We start from the raw sequence: 12,819 nt of genomic DNA, 5'->3' as shown, positions 1-12,819 counted from the left end.
GGGGACGCCCGGGGAGTCCGCCGCAGTACAGACTGCGAGCGTGCGAAGTGAGGAGGCGAAGCGAAGCCTCCTCCTCCTCCTCCTCCTCTGTTTCTCTCTCTCTCTTTCTCCGGTTTGACTCGGCTGACGAAGGGAAGGCGGGCTGGTCGAAGAAGGACCCAGCTGGATGCTAGCACCGCGCTTGCCGCTCAGAGACTGAGGCAGTAGCATCACCAGCCGCAGACGCCTTCCGGAGCTGCCCGAGGATGCCCCGGGGCTTTTTGGTGAAGAGGAGTCGCAGACCTACGCCCATCTCTTACCGGACGCGTTGCTCCTGCTACCCGGCCGCTGGGCTGGAAGGAGGCGATCCGGTGCAGCTCTTGGTTCCTCCACCTTTTCCCGCCCCTCAGTTCCCCAGCGCGGCTTCTGCCTCGGAATCCGTAGAAGCGGCGCTTCTGCCTGAGCCCGCGGTGCCGCAGTTTGGGACGCCGGAGGGCCCCTCTTCGCCGGCGCCGCTGCACAGTCCAGCGCGAGCGGTGAGCGAGGAGCGTAGCCTCCACCTGGCCTCGCCCGTCTCAGCCGAGTCTTTTCCGGCGCCGGAACCGTTACTCTTGGGCCCTGGAGGAGAGCTCAAGCTTTGGGCAGTCGCGGCCGCCGCCGCCGCCGCCCTCGCTTCTGGCCCGCAGCCTGCCCCTCAGCGCAGCCATGGGCCGAGCCCAGGAGTGTCGAAGCGGTCTCAGGGCAGAAAGGCCAAGGCGGCCCGCAAGTTGCACTTCGAGGACGAGGTGACCACGTCGCCGGTGCTGGGGCTGCGGATCAAAGAAGGGCCGCCGGAGCCTGCTCTAGCGACGCAGCAACTGCAGCAGCAGCAGCCGCCAACCGGCTCGGCCGCAGGGCTGAGAGCGGGGAGCGCGCAGCCTCTGGGCGAATTCATCTGCCAGCTGTGCAAGGAACGCTACCCGGACCCGCTGGCTCTGGCTCAGCACAAGTGCTCGCGTATCGTGCGCGTCGAGTACCGCTGTCCCGAGTGCGACAAGCTCTTCAGCTGTCCGGCCAACCTGGCCTCGCATCGCCGATGGCACAAACCGCGGCCAGTCAACGGCCCGCCGACCAAGGCCAAGCCTGTTCCGGAAGAGTCTGCCAAGGGAGGGGGCGGCGGCGGCGGCAACAGTAGTAGCAGCAGCGAGCGGGATACGCCGAGTCCCGGGAGCGGTGGGGGCGGCAGCAGCGGAGAACCGGAGGCCGGCGGAGCCGAGGAATTCGCCTGCCCGCGTTGCGCCAAGCGCTTCCGACGCCAGAGTGCCCTCCGTAAGCACCTGCCGCTCCACCACGAGCCCCTTGACGGCTTGTCCCAGGCTCGGCCTCCTCCCGAGGCCTGTCTGGAAGAGGCGGCGGCCAGCCACAGCCCTCTGAGTTTGTCCGGGGAATGCCACCTCTGCCCAGTGTGCGGGGAGACCTTTCCCAGTAAGAGCGGTCAGGAACGTCACCTCCGCGTGCTCCATGCTGCCCAGGCTTTCCCCTGCAAATACTGCCCAGCGACGTTTTACAGCTCGCCAGGCCTCACCCGACACATCAACAAATGCCATCCCTCGGAGAATCGACAGGTCATCTTGCTCCAGGTCCCCGTGCGCCCAGCCTGCTAGAGGGAGTCCCGCAGTGCCTTGCCTCCAGCACCAACACCGCCCCCCCTCTCCCCCCCAGCTCGCTAGCCCGACCTGCGCAACGGCAAGGACTGTTAGACTTGGCTGGCCCTTCCTGCGGGAATCTGGCCGGGTCAGTTTGCCAACCAGCGACGATCCTTCTTCAGCTGCTGCTGCTGTTTCGTAGGGCTTTCCCCCCCACCCGACCCCTGCCAGCCACTGAGCATCTGTGTGATGCTGGGGTTTAAAGCGTCTTTCTATGCCGCTCAGAGGGCGCGCTCTGGAGCAGCCCCTTCCCTCTTTTCCCTGCACCCGGGAGCTGCTCCAAGGTCCGAGCTATTTTAATGGGGAAAAAAATCCCCGTTCTCTCTCCCGCTGCCCCAAGTGAATCTTAAGGAATGATGATGGATGCCTTTACATTTCACAGGCTGTGAACTGAACATTTTACCTACTTGATTAGCTTTATTATGGCTTGTGAACTGCTGGGATCTGGCTTTATCTTTTCGTTGTTGTTGGTTGGTTCGTTTCCTTAAATTTTATTTTGTATGTGAACAAAATGAAACCGCTTAAAGATATAACTTTGGTTAGTATAGCCACAATTGCCTTGACTTTATTGTTGTTGAAAAATGTTGTAGACGCTGCCTTAATATTATAAAATGCCAACCGTTCCGGTTTCTTTCTTTTTTGAACTAGAGATATTTGTTGACACTCTGTGTATATGTTGATTTATGCGCAATGGTTATTTATTGGTTATTTATTAATTATGGTGTTTATATCATTTTTGATGTGCTTTGCCTTTCTCTTACCATTTCACTGTGCTCTTAAGTGCTGCAGTCCCAAACTCACTTCCCTGGACATAAGTCCTTCTGAAATCTGTGGGGCTCATTTCTAGGTAAATATACATGGGGTTGCACGATTACCTTCTTTTTTTAAAAAAAAATCTGCTGAAAGGGATTTAACTTTTATATCTAGAATAAACATACAACTGCAACTCTTATTCTTGCTTGGAGAGCTCTCAAACAGCTCAGCTTACTTTTAGATGCAATCTCTTTTCTACACACATTATTTTCTTAACTGTTAGCTATTTATAGAATGCTTCAATAGAACTGTTTTAACTGTATAATTATTTATTATTCAAATAAAATATTTTCAAATTCAGATGTACATTGTTTTTGTTTTTTCATTTTTCTGTGCTTTATCCATTCCTACAGAATGGCCATTAACCATTCTGGTTGGCCAAGTTTACTCCATTGGGATTGCTGAGGCTGCAATTGAAAAAGAAAAGTTTTGTGCTTTTTAGCAGTTAAATAAATCTGAGTTGGCAATCATGAATTATCTGCAATTTGAGGGGAGCATCTATTTCTTCGACCTAAGGGCAAATGCCTAATAAATATAAGAGCTCATCATGTTCATTCCCGATTTCTTATTTCAGTGTCTGAGCTCAGTCCCAGAAGCAGAAAGAGGAGGTAAAAAAATACTCTCGAAATAAATGCAGTGTGACCTTAATGACAGCACTACCCTGGTGGCCACCCTTTGAGTTAGAGACTAAGGAAGCATTTCTGTAATAATAATAATAATAATAATAATAATAATAATAATAATAATAATAATAATAATAATAATAATAATAATAATAATAATAATAATAATAATAATAATAATAATAATAAATTTTTATACCGCCCTTCTCCCGAAAGACACTAAAAACAATTAACAGGGTGCTTTTTAGAAAAGCCCTCTAGAGCCTTCAAGCTCTCTCTCCTGCTTCAGCTCACCATTCAGAGACCTTTTCCACCGGCACCTAGATTTCATTTTCCTCTTATCGCTTTATTGTACTGGATGCAAGAAACCACTCCAAAGCCCTGAATTTATTAGTATATTTTACTGCAGAAAAACTTATTTTCGGCAGGTTTTCCAAATGGTTTGGAAGTTCTTTGTTGGAAAACTAGGGGTTTTCTTCTGGATGCTGTGGAGCATGGAGGGAGAGGAAATGTCTTCCAGAACAATTTGTTGGGCACAACACTCTAGCGGGAGTCCACCAGTTCCAGGGAAAGAAAACCCGACCAGGCTCCATAGAATTCAATGGTGAGTACTGAACTACAGCCCAGTCCTTTGCCCAGTTGGTTCCAGGTGAGTCTCATTCGTTTTGATGGAGTTTCCTGGCTGGATGTGAGCGTCAGAGCAAACAAAGCAAGGGGAAAACTCCTTTTGGCTTGAACCTTCATTCATTCCCCCAAAAATACCCCCCTCCTTGCAGACGAGCCTCCCTTCCATGGAAGCCTGCAGAAAGCCGCCTTCTCTTAGCTGGTGCCCCTTCCAAAGCAAGGGACTGTAGTGGCCAGAGCCGGCGCCCAAGGAAGCCTTGCCTGTACAGGCATTGACCAGGGAGTTAAGGCTGCCCTCCAAAGAGCGAGGCGGGAACTGCGCGGAAGGGGACCCGCGCAGGTTGTGCCAGGCCAGGTGACCCCGAGGACCACGCTCTGGGTTTTCATACAGCGTCAACCATTTCCGGCCTGGCCACCGCCCCCTTCGCTACAGGCAGCTGCAGCTCCACAGCAGGGAGGCGCGTCGTGGAAGGCGCGCCTCAGAAGGAAGGCCACGCGCGAAGGGCGGGGACTCTTAGTAATTCCTCCCAGATATTTCAGAGGCAGGGGATGCTGGAGGCGCAACAGCAAAACGGCAGGGCTTGGCTTGTTCTAAGAAATACTTCCCCCCCCCCACTCCCCAACGCTCCTGCCCGACCTCCCCGCTTTGTCTGCGGCCTTCAGGAGCCCTTCCGCTTCCCTGAAGGCGAGGCCGGTCTCCAGGGCAGCAATTCTAGGAGTCCCATCCTGAGGCGCTCTCGAGCTCAGCGCGGGCTGCCTGGCTGTAAAATCTTTCCCGGGCGTTCTGACGTGAAAGGTGAGGATTGTTTCGTCATCCGACGCTGTCTCTGGCCTAGGGCTGCTTTCCTTGCTTGACGTTAAATTTCGGAGAAAAAAACAGAGAGGTCTACAACAGTTTTCTCTTGGAACTATTTTGTATTTTACCAATACTATGCCTTGTCCGAGAGGATTTTAGTTTTTTCAGCGGGCACTGAGTAATTTCTATGTCATCTCCAGACATTTCTCTCCTGGGCAGAGAGTTTAGAAATTCTGCTCCAGATGGCTGCTAGAATGCCAGCAGGTGTGCTTTTCTCACCTTGCACCCACAAGGGCGGGGGTGGGTGGGGAAGGTGTCTGAAAAGTCAAATGGGTGGCCACTGCTACACAACTGAAGCCTCACCCCTTTTCACAATTTATAATTTTTGATAATTATTTCTATGCCACTGACTTGGATGACTCCAAAAGACTTATAATTAGAATGAAAACTTTCATTAGGGTATTGGAATAGTTTGAGAGAAAGTGATAAATTACTGCATTAAAAGGAAAGGAATGTAAAACTGACTTTTTGGGTTAAGGTTAAAATATATAGGTTATTATATCTAGTAATGGACTTTTATTGATCAGATTGAATGATGAGGCTATTTCAAACATATTACTTGCACTCAAAATTATAATAAAAGAATGACTTCTGCTGTGACACCTTTAAGACAAACCTATTTAATGTTGCTTAAGTAACCATGGATCCATTTTAAGCAGGTGTATGTCATCCAGAGAATGAATTATATGTTATATATACAGTTTACATCAACTTGGGGATGAGAAAAGGAATGTTCTTGCATTGTTGATTCTTGTGTTGGGCAGAAATCCTTGCATTAATGAGCTGGTTAAATGTAAAAAAGAAGAACCAAGAGAAGTGTTAAATCTTCCAATATCTCTTTTGTAGTGACACCGGTCCTATAATTATTTTTCTCAAGGTTGGCTTCTTTGAGGTCAATAATGGATATGCAGGATTTTGTCTTCATTCAGAAAGAGGAAACAAACCAACCCGCAAATGGCAAAAAAGTTGGATTTTTTTTTTTTTAAATCCCTTTCCCCCCTAGAACTATGTTCCATTTTCTGAAAAGTTACAAAAATGGAAAGACTTGATACTCAAAATTCAGGCCATAGCAGCGAACCTATAGTCACGTGATATTAATTTGGGCCTACCCACATTTACAATAATGCTCATTAAAATGTACAAATATAAAGATAAAAACTAATACAAACTAAGAAGAATATAAAAAGTAAAAATAAAGTGCAGAAAAAGAAAATTATGAAGAAAAAAGATAAAGAAATTACTTCTTCCTCCACCAAAGCAAATATAAAATTCAGTAACTTACCTTCTCTGATATTTCAACAGAAAAGACCTTCTTTAATCTTTAAAGCCTCATCATTCAATCTGATCAATAAAAGTCCATTAAGAGTTACTAGATATAATAACCTATATATTTTAACCTTAACCCAAAAAGTCAGTTTTACATTCCTTTCCTTTTAATGCAGTAATTTATCACTTTCTCTCAAAAGATGGAAACCCCCCTCCTTCTTCCAATATTTTATCTATCTATTCACATACTACCAAAACTCTTGTGTTGGTAACGTAACCTTTAACTGGATGAAATGGGGCATCATAAGGCAAAACAGAAAAAAAAGCAGAGACATCAACCTGCCAACAAAAGTATGTATAGTCAAGGTTTTCCCAGTTGCAATGTATGACTGTGAAAGGTAGACCATAAGGAAGGCTGAGCACCAAAGAATTGAGGAACTATGGTGCTGGAGAAGACTCCTGCGAGTCCCTTGGACCGCAAGGCGATCAAACCAGTCAGTCCTAGAGGAGATCAATCCTGACTGCTCTTTAGAAGGCCAGATCCTGAAGATGAAATTTGAATACTTTGGCCACCTAATGAGAAGGAAGGACTCACTAGAGAAGTGCCTAATGCTGGAAAAGATTGAAGGCAAAAGAAGAAGGGAACAACAGAGAATGAGGTGGCTGGATGGAGTCACTGAAGCAGTCGGTGTAAGCTTAAATGGACTCCAGGGGATGGTAGAGGACAGGAAGGTCTGGAGGAACCTTGTCCACGGGGTCACGATGGGTCGAACACAACTTCATGACTAACAGCAACAACAAAAGCAAAATATTTTCAACCAAGGTATTTCAAATGGGGTATTACAGAATGCAACCAAAATCTGGGACCTATGATTCCTGTGGAATTGAAATTTGGCAAATTCTATAAAATATGACATAAAAATTATTGGAAAGCATTTTATTATTTCATACAAAATGCCATAAAACATTTCCTGTGGTCACCTCCTGAAGTTTGACTATACCAGTGGTAGTCAACCTGGTCCTTACCATCCACTAGTGGGCGTTCCAGCTTTCATGGTGGGCGGTAGGGGTCTTGTCCGATACTGAAGCACTTTCCTTTTTTTTTTATTTAATTGACTTCTTAAAAAATTTTCATAGCATTATTTAAAAACATTTTTATTAGGTTTCATAAAATTCCCCATGGCAATTTAAATTTCTGAAAATATGCCATTTGTATCGCCCGTGCATAAGTTTAGTTCATGTTACGTTAATGAAACTAAATGGTGCTATAGTGCGACCGCAAACAAAAGAGTCTCGTCCCAGAATAGCTCGCGCGTCTCCCCCCACACCACCTAGCTGTAACAGACAAGCAGAGCTGGTAGCCGGCACCCAACCCAACCCAATCCACGATGCGCGAGAGGCATGCACAGACAACGATACATGGTGCATTACTGTGGAACTGGTGAGCGGTTAGAAAATTTTACTACTAACAGAGATACAAAAGTGGGTGGTAGGTATAAAAAGGTTGACTACCCTTGGGCTATTCAACATGAGCTACTTTCAAGGTAGATACCTCTCTGAATATTTCACTGAATTTTTAAGAACTTCTCCAGTGAATGCAGTACATTAGAAGCCCTGAAAGCATCATTTTCTGTCTCCTCTCAGAAACTCCTTTACAAGTTTAACACCCCTCTTTTGTAAACGTAATATAAGAAAGCTATCCAAATCATTCTTCTAATGTATCACTTGTGGGTCCCCTTTAACTATTAAAGTATCAGCCGGCTTCATTTATAAATTTAGTGTAACATTGTTTTCCGTTTCATTCTTGTAGCCTGACATTTTAAAATCCATTTTCAGATCCACATTTTTTTTTAGTAAAAAAGTTTTATTTCCATTTTCCAACAACCTATTCAATATACAGTCTCTTATTCAACATTAGTCATTAACTTTCATTTGTTACTTATTCAGACCTGCCCAGCTACCACTTCCTTCCTTAACAAACCTTTCCTCCTCCCTTCTCTACTTTCTTCTACTTTCTTCATCCTTCCTCTCCTTCGCTTTTCTACATCCTCTCCTCCTTCCCTACTCTTCTCTTCCACCCTTTCTAACCCTCTTTCTTTCCCCTTTCTTCTTCCTCTCCTTTCCCCCTTTTCTACCTCTCTCTTTCCTACCTACTTTCTTCCTTCACTCTCCTCTCCTTTCCATTCCTTCTGAAATGGCAGCTGAGCAGCCCCGATTTCATTTCAAATTATTTCTATTTCTTAATTACATATCTTCAATCATTCCTTTACATTGATCCTTCATCTCCCCCCCTCTCCCCCCGTCCCCTCCCTCCCCCCTCCCACTCCCCGAGACTTTCCAGAACAAAGTACAGGGTATAAGATTAACAATCATAAATTAAAATACAACATAAGTCATAATCCATAGTCACTCCTCTCTCTAAGACCTTAACTCCCCTTGCAGAAACAAAAAAGTACATTCTTCTTCCAGTCCATTATATATCAGTCCATTCCACTCCTAAAATCTTCAGAATCTTCCAATTAAATTAGTATTTCCAGTTCATCAATAAAATACATAGTTTTTAATATCCAATCTTCATCAATTAACACCAAATATATATCAATCCATTCCACTCCTGAAGTCTTCAGAATCTTATAGTTTTTAATATCCAATCTTCATCGATCAAGACCAAGACGATATTCCATCTTCCAGTATTCATCAGAAATTCTTTTATAATATACGTTTCTTCCTTAAACAGTCTCCCAAATATAATTTATATTTCCAGCTTAAATTCTTAAATTTTTATCCAATCTCCAAAAATAAACAATATTCTATCTTCTCATATCTTTAATATCACTTACATAAATCAAATAACATTGCTAATATTAATATTTCTTCAATTTACCTTACATCTGTCAAATAACTTTATTAAAATTATAACTTATATCCAAAATATATCAATTATAACAATTAAATTCTATTTAATCAAATACCAACATTACATCCATAAATTTTTCTATCTGTCCTCCAAAAGTTAAACAATATTCCATCTTCCCATTCCTTTATACCTCACATATATCAAATAATAACACCTTATACCCAAAATAAGTCAGTTGTAAAAATTAAACCCTATATATATATATATATATAAAATACCATCATAATCGCATCTTAAGCATTCTCCTTCCCCTTGTCTTCTATCTTACACATTTTCACCATCTGCTCACCAATCAGCTTAACATCTAACAATAAAGAATTTCCAATCTTTAATATATTGGTGTAAAAATCTCTTGTTTAAAAACTTATTAAGAAAAGATAAGCCTCCAAAAGTTCCTATAAAAAAATAATAATTCCATATTTGAAGTGAAGAAGTTTCCAAGATTTTAGTAGTTAGTTCTGTTTGCTTAAGAGCCATTCTTAAACTGTAAAATCTGCCAAAAAGAGGGAAAAAAATTCAATAAACTTTTCTTCTTAAACATTGTGATAAAGAAAAAGGTAAAAAGAAAAAAAATCATTAACAGTTCTTATTCATTCCATTTAAAAAATAGCTTGTTATGTTCTTCTCTTCCTTTTATAGTTTCACTTTCCTTTGTATATTGCAAACGCCATTTTAAATCCACTCAAGTTGAAAGTTAGTTCAAAGGAAAGCTATTTAAGAGCTGAAGTTAAGATTTATTACTTGCAAATTCTTGCTAGTCCTCCTACTTTGTTCTGTCTGTGTTGAGTTCTCTTTAAAAATAAATCTTGGCACAGAGATGGTTGCGGCTTTTCGTTCTGTATAAACAGAAGCACCCTGGGCACGGAGCTTCGTCAGGCTAAAGGGGAGCTCTCACCCTTCGATCCCCTGGTTAAATTCCAGGGGTTCCCGGGGAGCTCTACCCAACCTGACCACTCTTCCCTCCCCCTTCTCCCGGGGGAGAGAATTCCAAACCGTTTGACAGCCCATTTACGCTGTCAGGGACGGTTTGACGAAACCCAGGGCAGACGATCCCAAAGGAACGTCCTCAAAGCCTGCGTTGCCAGCGGAAGTCTTCAGATCCACATTTAAACCAGTATCAATCTCTGTTTTATCCAGTAAAAGAGAACTCAACACAGACAGAACAAAGTAGGAGGTGTGTTGAAGCATTGGGTAAGTAGCTGTTTCTGTTGGTGTGGACGCAAGTCTTCTATCCATCCATAGTTCCCATATGTTTCATGTAACTCCCTTCATTAGATATGCTGTTATAGTAACATTACGTCACTACTAGGTTCTCTTATCCCCTCCATGAATGATTTGTTCCAGTAGCCTACTTACCATCAGGTTGTCTTAGTTCTTCAATATTTGATGCACGTATCTGAATTGGCATGACTCTCCTAGTTCATGTCACTCTCATACATTGAGGTAGGCAGGTGAAGCATTAGGGAGTCTTTGCTTAAGGTCTCAGGACCCCTACTAGGCAACATGATTCTCTCTCTGGCTCCAAGAGCTCTAATCCCTGCCAGAGACCACTGTTTTCCAGTCGCCTCATGGAGACCCTTGTGGGTGATCCTAGTTTTCTCCTTGTTCTGAAGAGGAGCTGAGGAGCTGATCCATTCACCAACTATTCTTTCTTTTAGTTAGTTCAACCTTCCACCTGTTATTTTCTTTAAATTCTTATTCCCAGTTCAATAATTGTTTTTTTCTTTCATTAGCATTCATCATTTACTAACATTTTGATTTTGTTCAATTTTATATCTCACTTTCAATTATTTTCACCTATAAACCATTCTATCTTTCACATTTCATCTGCTGGTCTATTTTTCTTAAACAGTATACTTCTTTTTTACTTCTTGCATATATTTCATTTCATCCTTACTTATATCATTTTCAGTTTTATATCTTAATTTCAATTAATTTCTTTGTTCTTTTCAATATTTAAAGAATATTTAATTTCTTTGTTCTTTTCAATATATTTATAACATATTTCTTTACCATCCACTATTGTTCTCTCCAATCCATACATCCTCAGGCAACAAGGATGTATCTTTCACATTTCATCTACTTCTCCATTTTACATTAAACAATATATTTCTTCTTATATACACTTCATTTCATCCTTGCTTATTTCCCTTTTACAATAATTTATGTATTTCTTCTAATTTACTTTTTACATAAGTTTCTACTACTAATATCCTTCCCTTAAATCAACCTATTGATTTTTTAATTTCCTTTCTGCTATCCATTTTTCTTCTCCTGTTAACCATTTTCTTTCGGTCTCTCCAAAATTCCATTTCTTAATGTTTTCGTCCCTTTCTCCCTTTCTCTTCTCTTTTTCTTTTTCTTGTGTGTTCTTTTCTGCCTCCTTTCTCTAATTTTTTACTCTTTTAATTTTTCCCCTCAATCTTTTCCCATTTCCTTCTCTTCTCTTCTTTTTTGAGCGATACTTCCCCCTATCCATTTTTATTCTGTCACTGTCAATCCCAGTGTAATCATCTATGTTTTTATCTTCAGTTATTTCCTTTTCAATATTGTATTCTTGCTCCTCTTGCTTCTCACTCATATTTTCTTTTTCCTTTTTTTGCATTCTAACCAGTTGTCCGCTTCTTTATTCCCCTTAAATACTTCTCGCTCCTTTTGAAACATCTCCCTTAGTTCCTCATACTCTCCATATTATCAATTTAAAGAGAAAGGATTTTTGAATTTATTATTTTAGCTTATGTATAATTCAAATTCAAGTCCATGTAATGTCTCTGTTTTCTTTTTTCTTTCCAAATAATGTCCAGTTCAAATGTTCATTTAAACCGTTCCAGTTTGAATCTTTATTCTTTTCACTCCATTTTGAAATCATGCTCCAGCTGTTTAAACAAATACTCCTCCAGTAGTTTCCCATGGTAGTCTGAGTAATGCAATGCTTCCTTTCCACTAGCAGATGTCTCTCTCCAATTCACAAATCCCCCGGCAACAAAATGTCAATTTTTTAATCCACAAAGATAATTACTTCCTCTTCAATTAAATCCTTTTGTTGTTAAAGAATGCTTTTCCTCAATTTTCTTTTTTTTAATTATTTTTAGTTTCTTTCAAGTCCAATTTTAAATTCAGATGAAAAGTTTCCCTTTAAGGGCTTTAATCTTAAAGTTCCTCTTTGTTTTTTGTTTTCCTTCACTTTGCATTCCCATGTGCCAATTAGCCACTAATTTCGGGTTGGGACTTCTTTAAAGCTTTAAATATGTTTCCTTCTTACCTGTGAATTGGCCAATCGCTCACCCGGTAACAATACTCCATTCAATCACTGCTCCTGCTCAAATTTTAGCCTGCTTGCCCCAGATTGTAGTGGCCATTTCAATGGCCGCTGCCCCTGCCGCCGGGTCAAAGAGCTGCCTCCTACCTATCGAGGAACTTGCCTGTTCCTCTTGGTCTTCCGAGGCACCTCTCTTTCTCCCCCGTCCCTCCAAGAAGGTTCTGGTCCGAAGACACCCCCCCCGACAGTGGTTTGTCTGGTTGCAAAGCTCATCAGAACTTCGCTATTTCCCAACCAGTATCGCCATGACGCTTCCGGTCAGATTTGTTACCGCCTGTTCCCTCCAACTACTCTTTCTGCTGTGGTCTTCAGTTTGCCATTGCTTCCTCAGAAGTGAGGAACACTCCCTGGTGCAGTGGTTGAGATGGCACTCTGGCTGGTGCTGGGCTTGAAGTAGAGGAGGAAGTGGCAGCAGGCTTAGATGTCACTCTCCCGAGGACTCCCGAGGACATGGACAGGTTGCTGTGGAGGTTGAATGCCACCACATGTTTACTGGACCCGTGCCCCTCCTGGTTGGTGCTGGCCATGCAGCAGGTGACACGAGGCTGGCTCCGGGGGATTACAAATGCTTCCTTGCGGGAGGGTGTCTTTCCTGCTGCCTTGAAAGAGGCGGTGGTGAGACCCCTCCTCAAGAAGCCTTCCCTGGACCCAGCTGTTTTAGGAAATTATTGTCCGGTCTCTAACCTTCACTTTACGGCGAAGGTTGTAGAGAGTGCGGAGGCATGTCAACTACCCCA

The 12,819-nt window shown here is 42.9% G+C and overlaps 1 protein-coding gene across 1 annotated transcript; it reads left to right on the top strand.

Annotated features, from left to right (window-relative positions):
• The first annotated feature begins 245 nt into the window (after positions 1-245).
• Positions 246-1,622, top strand: INSM1 (INSM transcriptional repressor 1). Its single transcript, XM_058178338.1, has one exon. The coding sequence runs from the start codon at positions 246-248 to the stop codon at positions 1,620-1,622; it is 1,377 nt and encodes a 458-aa protein (XP_058034321.1).
• The last annotated feature ends 11,197 nt before the right edge of the window (positions 1,623-12,819 follow it).

This window comes from Ahaetulla prasina, chromosome 3 (assembly GCF_028640845.1).
Source record: "Ahaetulla prasina isolate Xishuangbanna chromosome 3, ASM2864084v1, whole genome shotgun sequence".
In the NCBI taxonomy this organism is placed as follows: domain Eukaryota; kingdom Metazoa; phylum Chordata; class Lepidosauria; order Squamata; family Colubridae; genus Ahaetulla; species Ahaetulla prasina.
This window is presented reverse-complemented; position numbering and strand designations above follow the sequence as displayed.